General features: G+C 35.6%; 1 protein-coding gene and 1 long non-coding RNA gene across 3 annotated transcripts in view; one reads left to right on the top strand and one right to left on the bottom strand.

Moving 5' to 3' along the window:
• The window catches only part of LOC149647162 (uncharacterized), a 319,264-nt gene that overhangs the window by 133,097 nt on the left and 171,519 nt on the right, over positions 1–14,648 (top strand). The window lies entirely within an intron of this gene.
• Positions 1,614–14,648, bottom strand: part of LOC149647178 (uncharacterized) — a 33,069-nt gene continuing 20,034 nt past the window's right edge. The window contains exons 1-8 of one of the 2 annotated variants that reach the window (XM_089850032.1): positions 7,968–8,352; positions 5,737–6,271; positions 5,434–5,595; positions 4,573–4,693; positions 4,297–4,514; positions 2,760–3,052; positions 1,893–2,178; positions 1,614–1,804 (exon numbers count right to left, since the gene is read on the bottom strand). In XM_089850032.1, the coding sequence (XP_089706158.1) occupies positions 1,914–2,178; positions 2,760–3,052; positions 4,297–4,514; positions 4,573–4,693; positions 5,434–5,565 (1,029 nt within the window). In that variant the 5' untranslated portion in view covers positions 5,566–5,595; positions 5,737–6,271; positions 7,968–8,352 and the 3' untranslated portion in view covers positions 1,614–1,804; positions 1,893–1,913. Of the gene's footprint in view, positions 1,805–1,892; positions 2,179–2,759; positions 3,053–4,296; positions 4,515–4,572; positions 4,694–5,433; positions 5,596–5,736; positions 6,272–7,967; positions 8,353–14,648 lie in introns of those variants that run through there. The other variant, XM_089850033.1, reaches the window with a different exon arrangement.

Below are 14,648 nucleotides of genomic sequence, written 5' to 3'. Positions count from 1 at the left end.
AGCCACGAAGCGAACGAACTCGCCTTTTCACTTTATTACTCCCTCTCAAGTCTCTCCTCCCTGGTCAAGCGACAACCGAAAAAAAAACATAGTTACGCTGGACCAAAATTGCTTTGAGTGTGGTGATATAAGCTTTTTATTCGCTCAGCGCGAGCCAATCAGAAACAAAGCTTGAGTCGTGACGTCATTTTCGACCAAGTGTGTTCGGAAGAGGACGTCCACGGTCCGCCATGTATTTATTTATATATTTCCTAATCGAGTCAGTTTCCAGAAAAAATCCCTGAGAATGCCGAAGTTCAATGCTGAAAGTTTTATTGATGAGGTTCGGAACCATCCATATCTTTATGATATTAGACACAAAGATTACAAAGACCAAATAAGAAAGATAATAGATGGGCCGCAATTGATGCAATGTTCAGTTTATCTGCTAAGCCTTGGTTCCATTATTTGCGGGAGCAACGCTAAGTGAAAACGCTAAAACGCCGGGCGACAGAAAACAAACCTGACGTTTGATGTCCAGCTACTAGGTTTTTCCGCCATGTGAAAACCATATGCTTCACACTTCATAAAATAACTCTCTTGGCACACTCTTGACAGGAATGTCCATATTTTAAGATGGCGGAAAAGATTCAAAATTTCAAAAGGTAAAATGGGGCCCACATTTAAAAATCTTTTTGATTAATAACCAATTGGTAATTGCATTAACAAAATAATAGCAATGAAAGAGAATCTGGTAAGTTGAGAAAAAAACGCGGACTAACAGACCTTTAACTGAACTTGAATCTATTTGCACTTATGGTGAAAGGAGGAATCAGAGCCAATTTGATTAATTAAACTAAATACCAGTTTAATTGTTTGTTGTATAATTACATTAACATATAATGATAAATTGGATACTATAGTTTTCATTGTGTTAAACCAGGGATAGATGTAATTTTAGAAGCAGGAATGCAGAACGGTTAGTATCAACTTCAGTATATACTTCAGCCCAGTATAGAGCCCCTCCCTCCCTCCAACACGTAACCAAAATTTTAAATTGCGTTATTGGCTCACTTAAACTACGTTTTGATGACGTTGCTGACGGGACGACGAAAACTTCGTAGTTTCATATTTACCTCTGTCGCTATGACCCAACACATATCGGAAATTTTAAATGATCTTATTGGCTCACTTAAACTACGTTTTGATGACGTTGCTGACGGGGGCGGCGAAAATTACGCAATTCCATTTTACCTCTGTCACTATGACCCGCCTCTTCTTTCATACCCCCCGTCCTGGAGAAGGGAGTTCGGGACTTTGAGGCTCGCCCAGATAACTCTGTTCTCCATTTCTGCTTCTAAAATTACATCTATCCCTGGTTAAATTGTTGGATTAGTTTTACAGCAATTTTTAGCTCAGTGTTACGAAATGTATGAGAATGTGCTCAAATTTATGTTTTATGCGATGAAAATCAGCTAGATAGTCAAATACAGCACTGACGATGTTGAAAGGTGTAGGCCTAAGTCTTATCTACAAATTACGCAGATCTTTCAAACTTTCACATATGTCTATTCGTGATATTTAAGACAACAATTTTCAAAACCATAATTTTATTTCGGAATTAATAAACCAAGTTGCCCTTTAAAAACCTGGGTTTATTTCAACATCATAATTCTGCTGTGGTGCTCAAAACTATAGAACTTGTACAAAATGTCATATCAGATTTGAAACAATGAAAGATCAACGAACAAATTTGGATATTAGTTAAGTTATCTAGGTCCCTACGTCTTTGCACGTTGTGGTCGAGGTTCAAGATCCATTACCACTATTTTCATCGTAATATTAGAAAATAGAAAATATAAATTTATAAAAATTAAGTTTTTAATTTTTGAACTGATAATTATTCTTATTACCTTACGATATTTTTGGTTTTCCTACATTGGAAAAACAGTGCATTTCTTTCGTCGAAGAACTTTATTTTTTTCCCCCACGAATTTACAAATTTCAGCGAAGCAAACGACGAAGGATAAAGTCAAGCCTATCGTCCACATGATCAAGGGAAAGTAGATATTGACCACGGTTAAATTAGCGTACTCATTCAAGGTTGGATTTCGAAATGTCCCCATGCAGGACGGAATTCTCAATTTAGAAAGACGAAAATCTTCGTTTACAATGCCTCCTTCGAAATAGTACGATGTCCTAAAAATTTCGATTTACAATATTGGAGCAAAAATTGCAAGTTTTTAAAAAACACATAATAGCCATGGTTAACATAATATTATACCTTAAAGGAACGGCCTTTTTCAAATTAAAATATCAAAGGAAAATATATAAAAATAAATTATCTCTTATTAAAAAATAATTAGCACTTAATTGGTCTTAAAAACGAGGACTATTTCGCCATCCGCCATTGGTTTAGTGGCGTCTGCTAAATCGAACCATTTACCCCTACGGGATTGGTTGAATTCTCACAGGCTGAGAGAGGTAAGGGTAAGGTAGGGCATATCCCACGCGCTCACGCGCCTAAGAGGTTCGATTTAGCAGACGCCACTAAGCATATCGCGGCGCAGTAGTCCTAGATTTTAAGACTAATTGAATGCTAATTATGTTGTAAAAAGACATCATTTACTTATTTTTTTTTTCCAATTTTTTCCTTTTATACTTAGAAGAACGCTATTCTTTTAAGGTATAATGCTATCTCAACTTTTCCTATAAGCAAGTTTGAACATATTGTCATTTTTAAAAAACTACTTGTATATTTTAGTAAAAATGGACATTACATGACACTCAATCTGGCGGATAACGAGGAATTCTCGAAGTTTTTCCTTATTGGAAGGGCATACAAGATGGGGACAACGATGTCTTTGGAGAAATGAATTAAAGAATCGGGGTTATCACATATCCCGAAAGCATTAAAAGAGGCGTAAATCGTGTTCTCATCCAAGATTAGAACTCGGTTCCCGGACACTATTTCACCAAACTCTTCGTCAGGATCCACATCTTTAAAGGAGAAAAGTCCACCTAGTCGATTAACTTGTTCCATCACTTCCCTCTTGACTGAGCTCGTATTGTCCTGAAAATACACTTCATTTTTACACTGATAAATTACACTGACCTAAGATTTCTTCTCGCGTTTATTCTCAAATAAGTTAAGAAAACAATAGGAAAAATCAGAAGTAGGATGAGACTAGAAGTAAAGAGCTCTATCATTGGTAATAGATCCTGGCACTTGTGAACAAATTTGAGGATTTTATGCCGCTTCCATCGCGCCTACACTAGAGAGAGTTCCAAAAATATTTCCTATCCAATTCCCCTCATCCTAAAGCCGCGGAACACGGACGCGGGTGCTTGAATCTAGTTCGGCCGTCCACCACCGCGAGCTTCTAACGTTTTGGAGGGAAAATTCAGAAACCGCTACCAGAGGGCCAACCGTTGGTGTGTTATCAAGAATATTCACTTTCGCCAAGTGAAGAATTTGGTAACCTCGATACTTCTAGTCCCTTATCTTACTTCTGAAAAAATGGAAAAGGACATATATGCTAGAAGGCAAAAACCATCCCGTAAATTCAAAGAAAAAGTCCCCAAATTTCCCATAGGGTAAACATGAGGTTTTTGGTGCTCCGGCACATCGAATCATTTAAAAACTAAAGCGAAGTTGCGTTCCGACATACTTTCAAATTAACAATTCAATTAACTATTCAATGTGTGTCTTTTCCAAGCTTCGTTAAAAACAATTAAATCTAAGTATTTTATTTTAATTATTTTTGAAGTATGTGAAAAATTGTTTTCGCTGAACCAAGTCAGTTTAACACTTGAGCACGTTCTAAACTATTTTTTTAAATACTCGATGTTTTAAAACAATGAGTTTAAAACTGAAAATTCTAATATCTGTTGCTTCAGTCCTATCATTTTGACTACTTATCTTTTACTTTTCAAGGCTTTGTTATCAAAGGCACTTTTTTAAAATTGTAGAAACGATTTCATGATCAGAAGTACATGAACTTAATATATTAATTACGCTTAGTTCTATAATAGGTTAATTGGAAAAGGTCTATTTTAACCTAACGGATCAAACGTAGTAATACTAAAGAAAATTATCCAAAATAAATTCAGTAAACAATAGCCTACGTTATAACTCAAAACAAGTTGAAATAATGAGTTAGAAAAAATGTTACCGGTTCCAATCAATAGCTTGAAGTGTATTGGTTAAAATCTTAAAAGGGATTAAAATGTATTTAGAAGGAATAGTTTTCAACAGACTTTCGCACCCTTTGAAGATTGAAACCACATTCAATGTGCTTGATGCTACATGATTACCATAAAATTGTAGTGCATGGGTGTTTCAGCCGGTATTCTAATTATGCTGTTGGGATATTTAAGTAAATCCAGCAAAGTGTCGAAGTATTGAAGAGTGTCGGGCATTGCGAGAACAGACAAAAGATTCGAAGAGAAGAAGGATGAGATGCAAAACAATCCGAGAATCCATAAAGTCCAGAATAATCCATCGAACGCTACTTGAACTTTCACGCTGTTATCTACGACCAGAGAGTATAATTAAGTTTAACCTTCACAAATTCTTCGTAGATCTCAAACCTTGCAACAACAGCATTCCGAATAAGTTTAAGAAGTGTTCGAAGAAGCTCAATTTTAAACGTAGCGTTGTCGATAACAATAAAGAAATCATCAACAGCAAAATTGCCAAAGACAACCAGACCTAAATACAGAAAGATTCATAGTAAAAATTAACTACGAAGTACGGTGTGATAACAAGGAAGCAATTATCAGAGATATTTTTAGTGAATGAGTTTAAGTAATTGTAGATAGAATTAATTAATTAATTCAAAATTATCAAGCTTTTAATTCTCCGATTTCTAGTTATTTGTCAATATGCATTTGAAAATGCTTCATATGAAATTATTTAAAATCCACTTTTTAAGAAAGGCTACAACGTTTTCTTGTTTTTGACGTCACACATGTAGCTCGAGACGCGTATACCTCGCGCTCGCGCGTATAGGATTCCCGCGCTTTTTTCCTCAACGTCATAGTGATGTCATAAAACAGCCGAACAAGCTGACAAGACAACATTGTTGATATATCGAAACTGAGTTTTCGTGATTTTCCAATGGATTTTAAAAATATAAACTTTGGTTCAATTATATTAAAAACTTTATATTTTGAAAGTAGAGACTTGAAAGTGTAATATAATACCACTTTCGTGCTAAAATATGATATGAAATTGTAGATTCCCATACCCTTTAACTTCAAAAGTATTATTTAATAATTTTTATTACTTTCTATGAAACATTTTGACTTTTTTTACTAAGCAGTGACTATTAAATGACAATTTCAACACTGCACGCAACTGCTAAAGACAAAAACCCAATAAAACCCAAAAAAACCTAAAAAAACCCGGGGGTTTTTCGAACCCTGCTATTCTTCCATAAAGATATTTACCGTTGTGTCAAAAATGTCGATTAGTTTAAAAGTGTTGGCCAAGCGGTTAGTTGGTCCCGAAGAAACGATCCTGTTGTCTACTTGAGAAACGACAGTCGTATAATCCACAAACGGTGAAGCTTCAAATCGCATTTCATCGTGAGTTATCGAGAAATCACATTCCTGATGACAAATAAACATTCACGTAAATTGAGCATTTGTCCAACCATGCTATTTCTCATTCTATGAAATTCTAGGAACACTATATTTTTTTCAATACAGACAACATAACCGATTCACCAACTTTATAAAGGGAAGTCTTACGTTTCGAACAAAAAAGCCTATTAGTCCTGTGGCATTATTTGGACTCCAAACTCGCCCAAAGTCTGCGAATGCTTCCGTTTCCAGAAGATCATTCTCCACAGGGCTGTATTTAAAACAGCAAATTTAATTTAAAATACGGGAATCAAGTGACAGATCATACGCATTTGCAACCAGATTTCACCAAGAGTCCATCACACCCGGAGTACTAAAGTTAGGCTTTCCCCCATACCCTCTTCGACGGGGGGTTATGGAATACTGATTTCACGAACATACTAAGGAATGCGTCAGCTTTCCTTGGTTCCTAAATATGTGTTACCTAAAGCTTCAATACATGGGAAATATGAACCAGTCACCATTACTCTTTTTTTCAGGTATGTAAAAATATCACATGATATGATAAGTAAGTCATTTTACGATTTCAAGTACAGGTTGTAACACAATTGTGTGGCACAAATTACATGGGGTCGCAATTAGTCAAAAACATCTACTGTGAGCTAAAGTGTTCAATTCTGAACACTTATCCTTGAATGGTATTCTGGTAAACAAGAACATTGTGAAACAAGTAATTATTGCCTTAACCATACTGTTATTTCATTTCATCACTAGAGCCATAAGTTTATAAGATATGTTCCATAAGTATGACCTCACTATACCTATTCTTCGTATTGTTAGAGATTTACAACTCGAGCTAGTTCGAGAACGACAACCGAGAATTGACTACACTCGGTTTTGCAGTCCATCTTCTTCTTTTAAGCCTTTGACAGCGCCTCACCAGGCGTCGCTTTACCCTGAATCTATGACCTACATCATTTCATGACAAGACCTCAGTAACCAGTGACAAACTTTTGGAACATTATCTTATAAACTTATGCTAGAGCCAATATCCGAAAAATAGAAGAGCATAAACGTTCAATAACTACTGTATAGAGGGTGACGTAACTTTTAATATTCGTTTTAGGTTAAAAAATATGCTGTGTAAAACAACTTTAAAATAAAAAGTTGATCAAATATAGACAAGAATAAAAAACTAGATAAATTTGTTAAGAGCTACTTTTAAAATCTACTATGGAAAATAGCTTATAGTTAAAGAACTATATTTTGTTCACAAGATAAAGGTTATCTAAAAACCCTTAACAAATAATTGTTAGCCAAAAGTCAGTAATTCTAAGAGGCTTCATGTAGTCAGTTCACAAAATTTAATCAAACATAAATGAGTGTTGGTAGTAGATCATGTATACTAATAAATGTAAAATAATTGCTGGTTTTAACCTAATCATCAGTGAATTCGCCTTCGATAATTAGAATTACTAACCGCGCTCACCTGAGAAACTACCACAGAGGATACTAACGTAAGTAGAGATGAGCATCCCATTAGGTCTTGAACTATGATAACCTAAGGCAAACCCGAAATCAGGTAATCAGATGTAATATTTACTGGGGGTTCACGTAATTAGGTTGTCTTGGAACTTCTGATAATTACGATCTAAATAAGGTGTTTCGTTAAGAAACGATGTCTCTTTTCAAACATCGGGTCGTTTACCAAAGCTGAGTAACGGTGGCAAGTTAATTTATGTCTTGGCTTCATATTTAGCTCAATAAATCGCATTTTGCATGCCCTGTTTAAGCTTGTTATAAGTCCTACAACCTGTTCATTTGACCCTTGAGTCCCAAAGAACGCGTCCCCAATGGACAAACATTTCTTAAGAACGGATTACAGAGGGAGAAAGTTGAAAAATACTTGTTAATTCGAATTATAGTGGCAGATTCTAGGAATTCGGATACTGGGGCCATATGAGGGAATCAACGAGGGACTGAACAACTAGGGGAACGACATTAGCCATGTGATAAAAACGGCATTAATGATTGGTTCAACAGAATCACGCCGGTTACAAATTTGAAAAACTGAAACGGATTTTTTTTTAAAGCAACTGATCGAGCTAACAAAACCAAACTCGGTATTTTTCATAATATCCCTATATTTTAGGGCTGAAAAGGTTCAAACAAGCTTAACGTTGGTGGTTTTGTAGCTTAGTATGAGACTCTATGGGTTGCAATTGGTCCTTCAGAATTGTTCGTATACGGCGTCCCTGAGTTTTAGTCAGAAACTAGCAAATAACCCAATATCGGAAAGAAATATTCAACTCTAAACCATTTTGAAAATAAACTTATCAAAAATTAATCCCTGTAAAATATAGTCCGTTTCATAGTGTAGAAATTCATGCCATATTTACATAATTCCAAACTTATTGAAGATGGCATTGAAAAAGGGCCCAAGAAGTCCCACTACCTTAAAACCATGATCGAAGTCAAGTTCGATCCAAAATGGAATCTGTCAAGAAAAATGAATATGTTTAAGTGGAGAATTACAAGGAACAAAGGAAGTATACTAAATAAGGCAAATTTTGACTAGCTCAATTAGATCATTAGCATGTCGTATTCCCCCTCATATTTAATTTTTTCCAATATTAATTGAATTAATAAAACTTTCGAAGACATTTTAAAGTCGTTTGCTAGTATCATAAATTTGTAAGATATGATCCATAAGTATAACACTACATATACTTCGTAATGCTAATGTTCCATACGTTTGTCACTGGTTACTGAGAGTTTGTCATGAAGTGACGGCTGGTGAAGTGCTGTCAAATACTTAGTACAGACTAAATAGGATGATGGAAGTCCTGCAAAATTAACCGAGTGTAGTCAATTCTCGCTTGTCGTTCACGAACTAGCTAGAGCTGTAAGTCTCTAGCATCGCGAAGTATAGGTAGTGTCATACTTATGGAACATCTTACGAATTAGGAGGAGTTTTAACCGTACGTAATACACGTTTTTAAACCACAAGTAAATATAAGATCATAAAATGAGCTCACTCTAGATATGCAAAAACGAAGCGATATTCCAGAAAAATTCATTTCGGTTTAAATGTTACGAGAACACAGAAGCTTGCACAATCAACTTTCTTCGAAAATGCGTGTTAATGCGAATGTTCCAAGTTGGTAAAGGAAAAATATTGATTCGGAGTGAATGACTCTATTTCTGATACCCAGTCTCTAATAGCGCTGAGAAACCATATTGACTTGGGTTTAGTGTTTGCTTTTGCGTAATACAAGAGGTCATACACAATAGTAAATCTTCAAACCAAATTCTGAAGAGAAACATTTTTACTATTTTCTAATGCCACAGTTAGTTTAAAAATGCGTCTGAGAAACCTCGGAGAGACTTGATGATATGAATGATCTCGTTGACCATTTAGATGTAAAAGAGGGCTAGGCAGCCCTTAATATATAGTTGATCCCTAACACCAGAAGTAGGATAAGGGACTAGAAGTATTGAGCTAACCAAATTCTTCACTTGGCGAAAGTGAATATTCTTGATAACACACCAACGGTTGGCCCTCTGGTAGCGGTTTCTGAATTTTTCCTCCAAAACGTGAGACGCTCGCGGTGGTAGACGGCCGAACTAGACTCAAGCACCCACGTCCATGTTCCGCGGCTTTAGGTTCAGGGGAAGGGGGTAGGAAATGTTTTTGGAACTCGACCAATTTTTTTCTCAGTAGTGTAGGCGCGTGGGAAGCGGCATAAAATCCCCAAATTTGTTCCCTAGTGCTAGGATCTATTACAAATGCTAGAGCTCTTTACTTCTAGTCTCTTATCCTACTTCTGCTTACACTCAGTTTTCACTAGGCAAATTTCTTAGAAAAAATAATTTCACGGGAAAAAGCAAAGACGTGAAAACCACAATGGAAATATTTCATCCGTGGCGGATGGAAATATCTGGTGAACCCGATCCAAACTGAGCGATTCATCTCATTGATTGTCCTTCATATTTACATCTTTGTAACTTCAGTTTCTTTTATCCCAAAGATACGGGTACTTCCACCAACATTTCCAAATCTATTCTTGTAATTTTAATATTTAAATAATATCACAAATCTCTAATCAAATGATGATAAACAGGTTAAACCTCGGGTTAGACACCGCAAATATCAAAATGGCGGCTCCCTAGTAACCACGTGACTAGCATACCCTCAAAAGAAAAAAAATAACTCTGCTTAGGAAAATTCACAAAAATTGAAATAGAAATTTTCAAATCTATTCTGGTCTTTTTTAATATTTAAACAATATCACACTTCTCTAATCAAATGATGATAAACAGGTTAAACCTCGGGTTAAACACCACAAATTTCAAAATGGCGGCTCCCTAGTAACCACGTGACAAGCATACCTTCAAAAGAAAATAAAATAACTCTGCTCAGGATAATTCACAAAAATAGAAATAGGATCCGCAAATCGATTTTGGACTCTTCAAAACATTCCTATACTCAAACATTACATAATTATAAATAGGCCTATATGATGATAAGTAACAGTAAACACGTCGCCAATTTCACAAGTTTTATTTTCAATTAAGATAATGGCGTTACTAGCTGCTTTGGTTTCAAAGAGCTCTTGCAAATTCAACTATTGGATAATTTAGCTCAACTTCCAATATTTTGATTAAGATTTAGTGGCGTCTGCTAAATCGAACCACTTAACCAATACGGGAGTAAAGGGATTGAATTCTCACAGGCTGAGAGAGGCAAGGGGTTCTTTTAAGGTATAATGTTATACTTCTAAACTTTTGCTTTACGCACGAGGGTACTTTCTTGGTGACGTATTATGTAGGTGATGAGAAAGTACACTCATTTCTATATACTCTGCACATTCATTTATGAAACCACGTCAAAAAATGATTTCAGCCAAATCTATACAATGCAATTGCTTTCTGCCAGCGTTCTTGATGTATATTATGGAAAATGGGGAAGGTGGGCTTAACGCAGTGTTAATGAGTCTGAGTTGCTTCCGTAACCATAGCAATAAAAGAGAGTAAGGACGGCCTTATAAACCCAAAAATTTTACCCCCCTTCCTTCCCCCCCTTTCAGGGGGGGGGGTAAAATGTTTTGGGTTTATAAAGCCATCCCTTGGGTGGGGAGGGGGAGGGGTAAAATGTTTTGGGTTTATAGAGACATCCCTGGGGTTGGGGGGGGAGGAGATGGGGGGGGGAAATTGATGACGTCACGTGATGGTTTTGGCGGGAAATTTGAATTATTGTGCCACCTGGTGGTGGTTTTCTTGATGACGTCACGTGGCTGGTATCTGTAGGGACAGGCTTATGCTATGTTAAATCCTGGTAGGCTTATGCTAGGTTATTCTATGGAATATCTTGAAAGATAGGCTTATGGTAGGCTTATTCTATGTTAGATCCTGGTTGGTTTATGCTATGTTAAATCCTGGTAGGCTTATGCTAGGTTATTCTATGGAATATCTTGAAAGATAGGCTTATTCTATGTTAGATCCTGGTTGGTTTATGCTATGCTAGATCCTGAAAAGATAGGCTTATGCTAGGCTTATTCTATGGAATATCTTGAAAAGATAGGCTTATGCCAGGTTTATGCTATATTAGGTCGTGAAAGATGGGCTTATGCCAGGTTTATGCTATATTAGGTCGTGAAAGATAGGCTTATGCTATATTAGATCATGAAAAAGATAGTTTTATTCTATGGTAGATCCTGGCAGGCTTATGCTGTATTAGATTCTTTGGTAAATGCTACAAAAATATACTTATATGCTAGGTTATTCTATGGTAGATCCTAGGCGTTTTACAATAGCTTCGTACATGCATTTTATAACTTGATCATTAAAAGGTTGTAGTGAAATTTCATAAAACTAAATTTCTCGTTCAGTTTCCCTGTCTCGGCCTTTGTTAGAGTGAAGACGCTATCCTCGTTGAATACTATATTCCCCTCCATAACGGTTACTTTTATTTTCAAGTTTAAGTAACGATAATTACCCAAGTCGCCAGTTTCCAACGCTGAATAGATCTCCGTCTACTCCTCCATAAATTCCTTCAAAACGTCTTCCGAGATGCTAACAATGGTTCCTTTTTTTTGTCAAAACTAGGCTTGGCTCGTATCACCCCGAAAACGGCATAACATTCATGCCCATAGTCTAACGAGTGCATTTGCGCGGTTTTCTTCAGAGTACGGGTTGATATTTAGCCTGAGGGTATATTGACTGATGCTTGTCTTTTTTTTATTGTCCTTTATTGGCTACATACAGGGTGGTTTAGGACCTTAAAAGGGGGCGTGGCTAAAGCGTAACGAATGGAATTTATCCCCATCGCCTTTTTATTTATAGGTAAACACGAACAGACGCATTTTAATGACGTCACGTGTCTAAATCTTAGGCTTATGCTATAGTAATTCTTGAAGCATAGGCTTTTGTTAGGTTTATTCTTGGTAAATGCTGCAAAAATATAGTCTTATGTTAAGTTATTCTATGTTAGATCCTGGTAGGCTTATGCTAGGTTATTTTAGTTGTATAGGCGGAAGAATTAGAGTTTGTATTAGGTTTAGAACATCATTTAATGAGCACGAAAATCTGATTTTTCATAGAAATATTACTACAGTTTTTTCTTTCGAATACTACTAAAATACCCATGATTATTGATTAAAATACGATCATTTATATAATACTACCTAAAAAAACACCAATTTTACCATGCACAAGTGGCTTATTAGAAATTAATACTGAATTTCATACGAATAATACAAAGCTACAAGGGATTTATATAAAATACATGCAAAGTTTATGCTGACTACTACTAAAATACACATGAATATTGAATAAAATAAGAGCATTTATATAAAACAACCTTAAAAAACACCAATTTTACCATGCACAAGTGGCTTATTAGAAACTAATACTGATTTTCATACGATTAATACTAAATTCCACGTGATTTATATAAAATACATGCAACGGTTATGCTGACTACTACTAAAATACACATGAATATTGATTAAAAATACGAGCATTTATATAAAACAACCTGAAAAAACACCAATTTTACCCTACACAAGTGGTTTATTAGAAACTAATACTGAATTTCATACGAATAATACTAGACTACAAGGGATTTATATAAAATACATGCAAAAGTTATAGCTGATTACTACTAAAATACACATGAATATTGAATAAAATACTGGCATTTATATAATACTACCTTAAAAAACACCAGACGTGATTTATATAAACTACATGCAAAAGTTATAGCTGACTACTACTAAAATACACATGAATATTGAATAAAATACTGGCATTTATATAATACTACCTTAAAAAACACCAATTTTACCCTGCGCAAGTGGCTTATTAGAAACTAATACTGAATTTCATACGAGAAATACTGAATTTCATACGAATAATACAAAGCTACAAGGGATTTATATAAAATACATGCAAAAGTTATAGCTGATTACTACTAAAATACACATGAATATTGAATAAAATACTGGCATTTATATAATACTACCTTAAAAAACACCAATTTTACCATGCACAAGTGTCTTATTATATACTAATGCTGAACTTAATACAAACAATACTAAATTACACGTGATTTATATAAAATACATGCAAAGGTTATAGCTGACTACTACTAAAATACCCATGAATATTGATTAAAATACTGGCATTTATATAATACTACCTAAAAAAAACACCAATTTTACCATGCACAAGTGGCTTATTAGACATTAATACTGAACTTCATACGAATAATACTAAAGTACACATGAATATCGACTAAAATACAAACATTGTTATGATGCAAAGTGAAACATACCCTTTTTTTTATGAAGCAAAAGTTGAACTATGATGCTTCCACAATTCTATTTCATCTCGAAAGTCACTGCCGTACCTGATTTAAATCTCTGGTGAATCATCTGTCCATTTGTAACACGGGCACAAGTCCTTAATCCGGTATTTAAACTCACCGCACAGAGTACAAAAGTTTCGCTCGTCAAGAAGATGTCTTCGCTCTTTATGGGTCGACATACGGATAAGGTTTTTAGATTGAACTAAAACACAACGTCTGAAGTGCGCACAGTCACGTGATGTGCAGAAATAATTTAATTGGCCGCAGTCAGGCACGTCTTTTAAAGTCCCAGCACAATGAGGGCAATGTAGATGACCCGTACGTGGCATGGGGGCATACCCTAGTTTTTTGAGGTTTTCATGAACATTTTCGGCCATACCGAAAGAGATGTGGTCAGATGAATGAAATATACCGGAATATTACTTATTATGCTAAAACTTTTACCGATCTTAACATTTCCGAGTAAAGTATACACGAATATGGCTAGACTGTCTCTTATGTTTTCTATTTAGCACACATTTTAAGGGACATTTTTACCAAAACAAGAATTACATATTACGTAAGGTGCATAGGAGGAAACACGTGATTTCTTACTAACCTTGTCACCAACCTTTCTCTCCAGAGTTCGGAAGTGAAATGACTCTCTATGGTTTACAAAATCCCCTTTTGGCCACCCAGGTGTGTGTTATATGACATTAAGGGGGAGGAGGGGGTCGAACATGGTTCATAACAAAAGAATTTATCCCAATCTGTTTTTTTTACTTATAGGTAAACACGTTCAGACGTGTCGTAATGGCTTTTGGGGGCGTGGTCGAACCAGTTGTATTGTTATCAATGGAATTTATTTTGTCCTTTCTTTAATTGGAACACCCACCAGGTTTTATGACATTACAAGGGGAGCGAGGGTAAACCTTTATCCCCATCTGTTTTTTTTTATTTATAAGTAAACACGTTCAGACGTATCTTAGGGTCTTTGGGGGGTGGGTGTCGTACCATTTGTATTGCTATGAATGGAATTTGTATTTAGAGTGATTTATTGCTTTGTTAATTGGTGGCCCATCCTACCACCAAAGATTTAATTGATTCCAGGTGGTTGCCCTGAGGGCATTATCCGGACAAGTCTCAACAAGTTATGTTTTTGTAGCGTTAGCTGAGATACAACATATCATTAAACCGAAGCATTAACCTAATACGTACTATATTTATCAAA

Source organism: Phalangium opilio, unplaced genomic scaffold (assembly GCF_054372755.1).
Source record: "Phalangium opilio isolate 3A_F unplaced genomic scaffold, DU_Popi_V2 ptg000089l_1, whole genome shotgun sequence".
Lineage (NCBI taxonomy): Eukaryota > Metazoa > Arthropoda > Arachnida > Opiliones > Phalangiidae > Phalangium > Phalangium opilio.
Note: the sequence above shows the minus strand (reverse complement) of the source record. Positions and strands in the feature narration are given on the sequence as shown.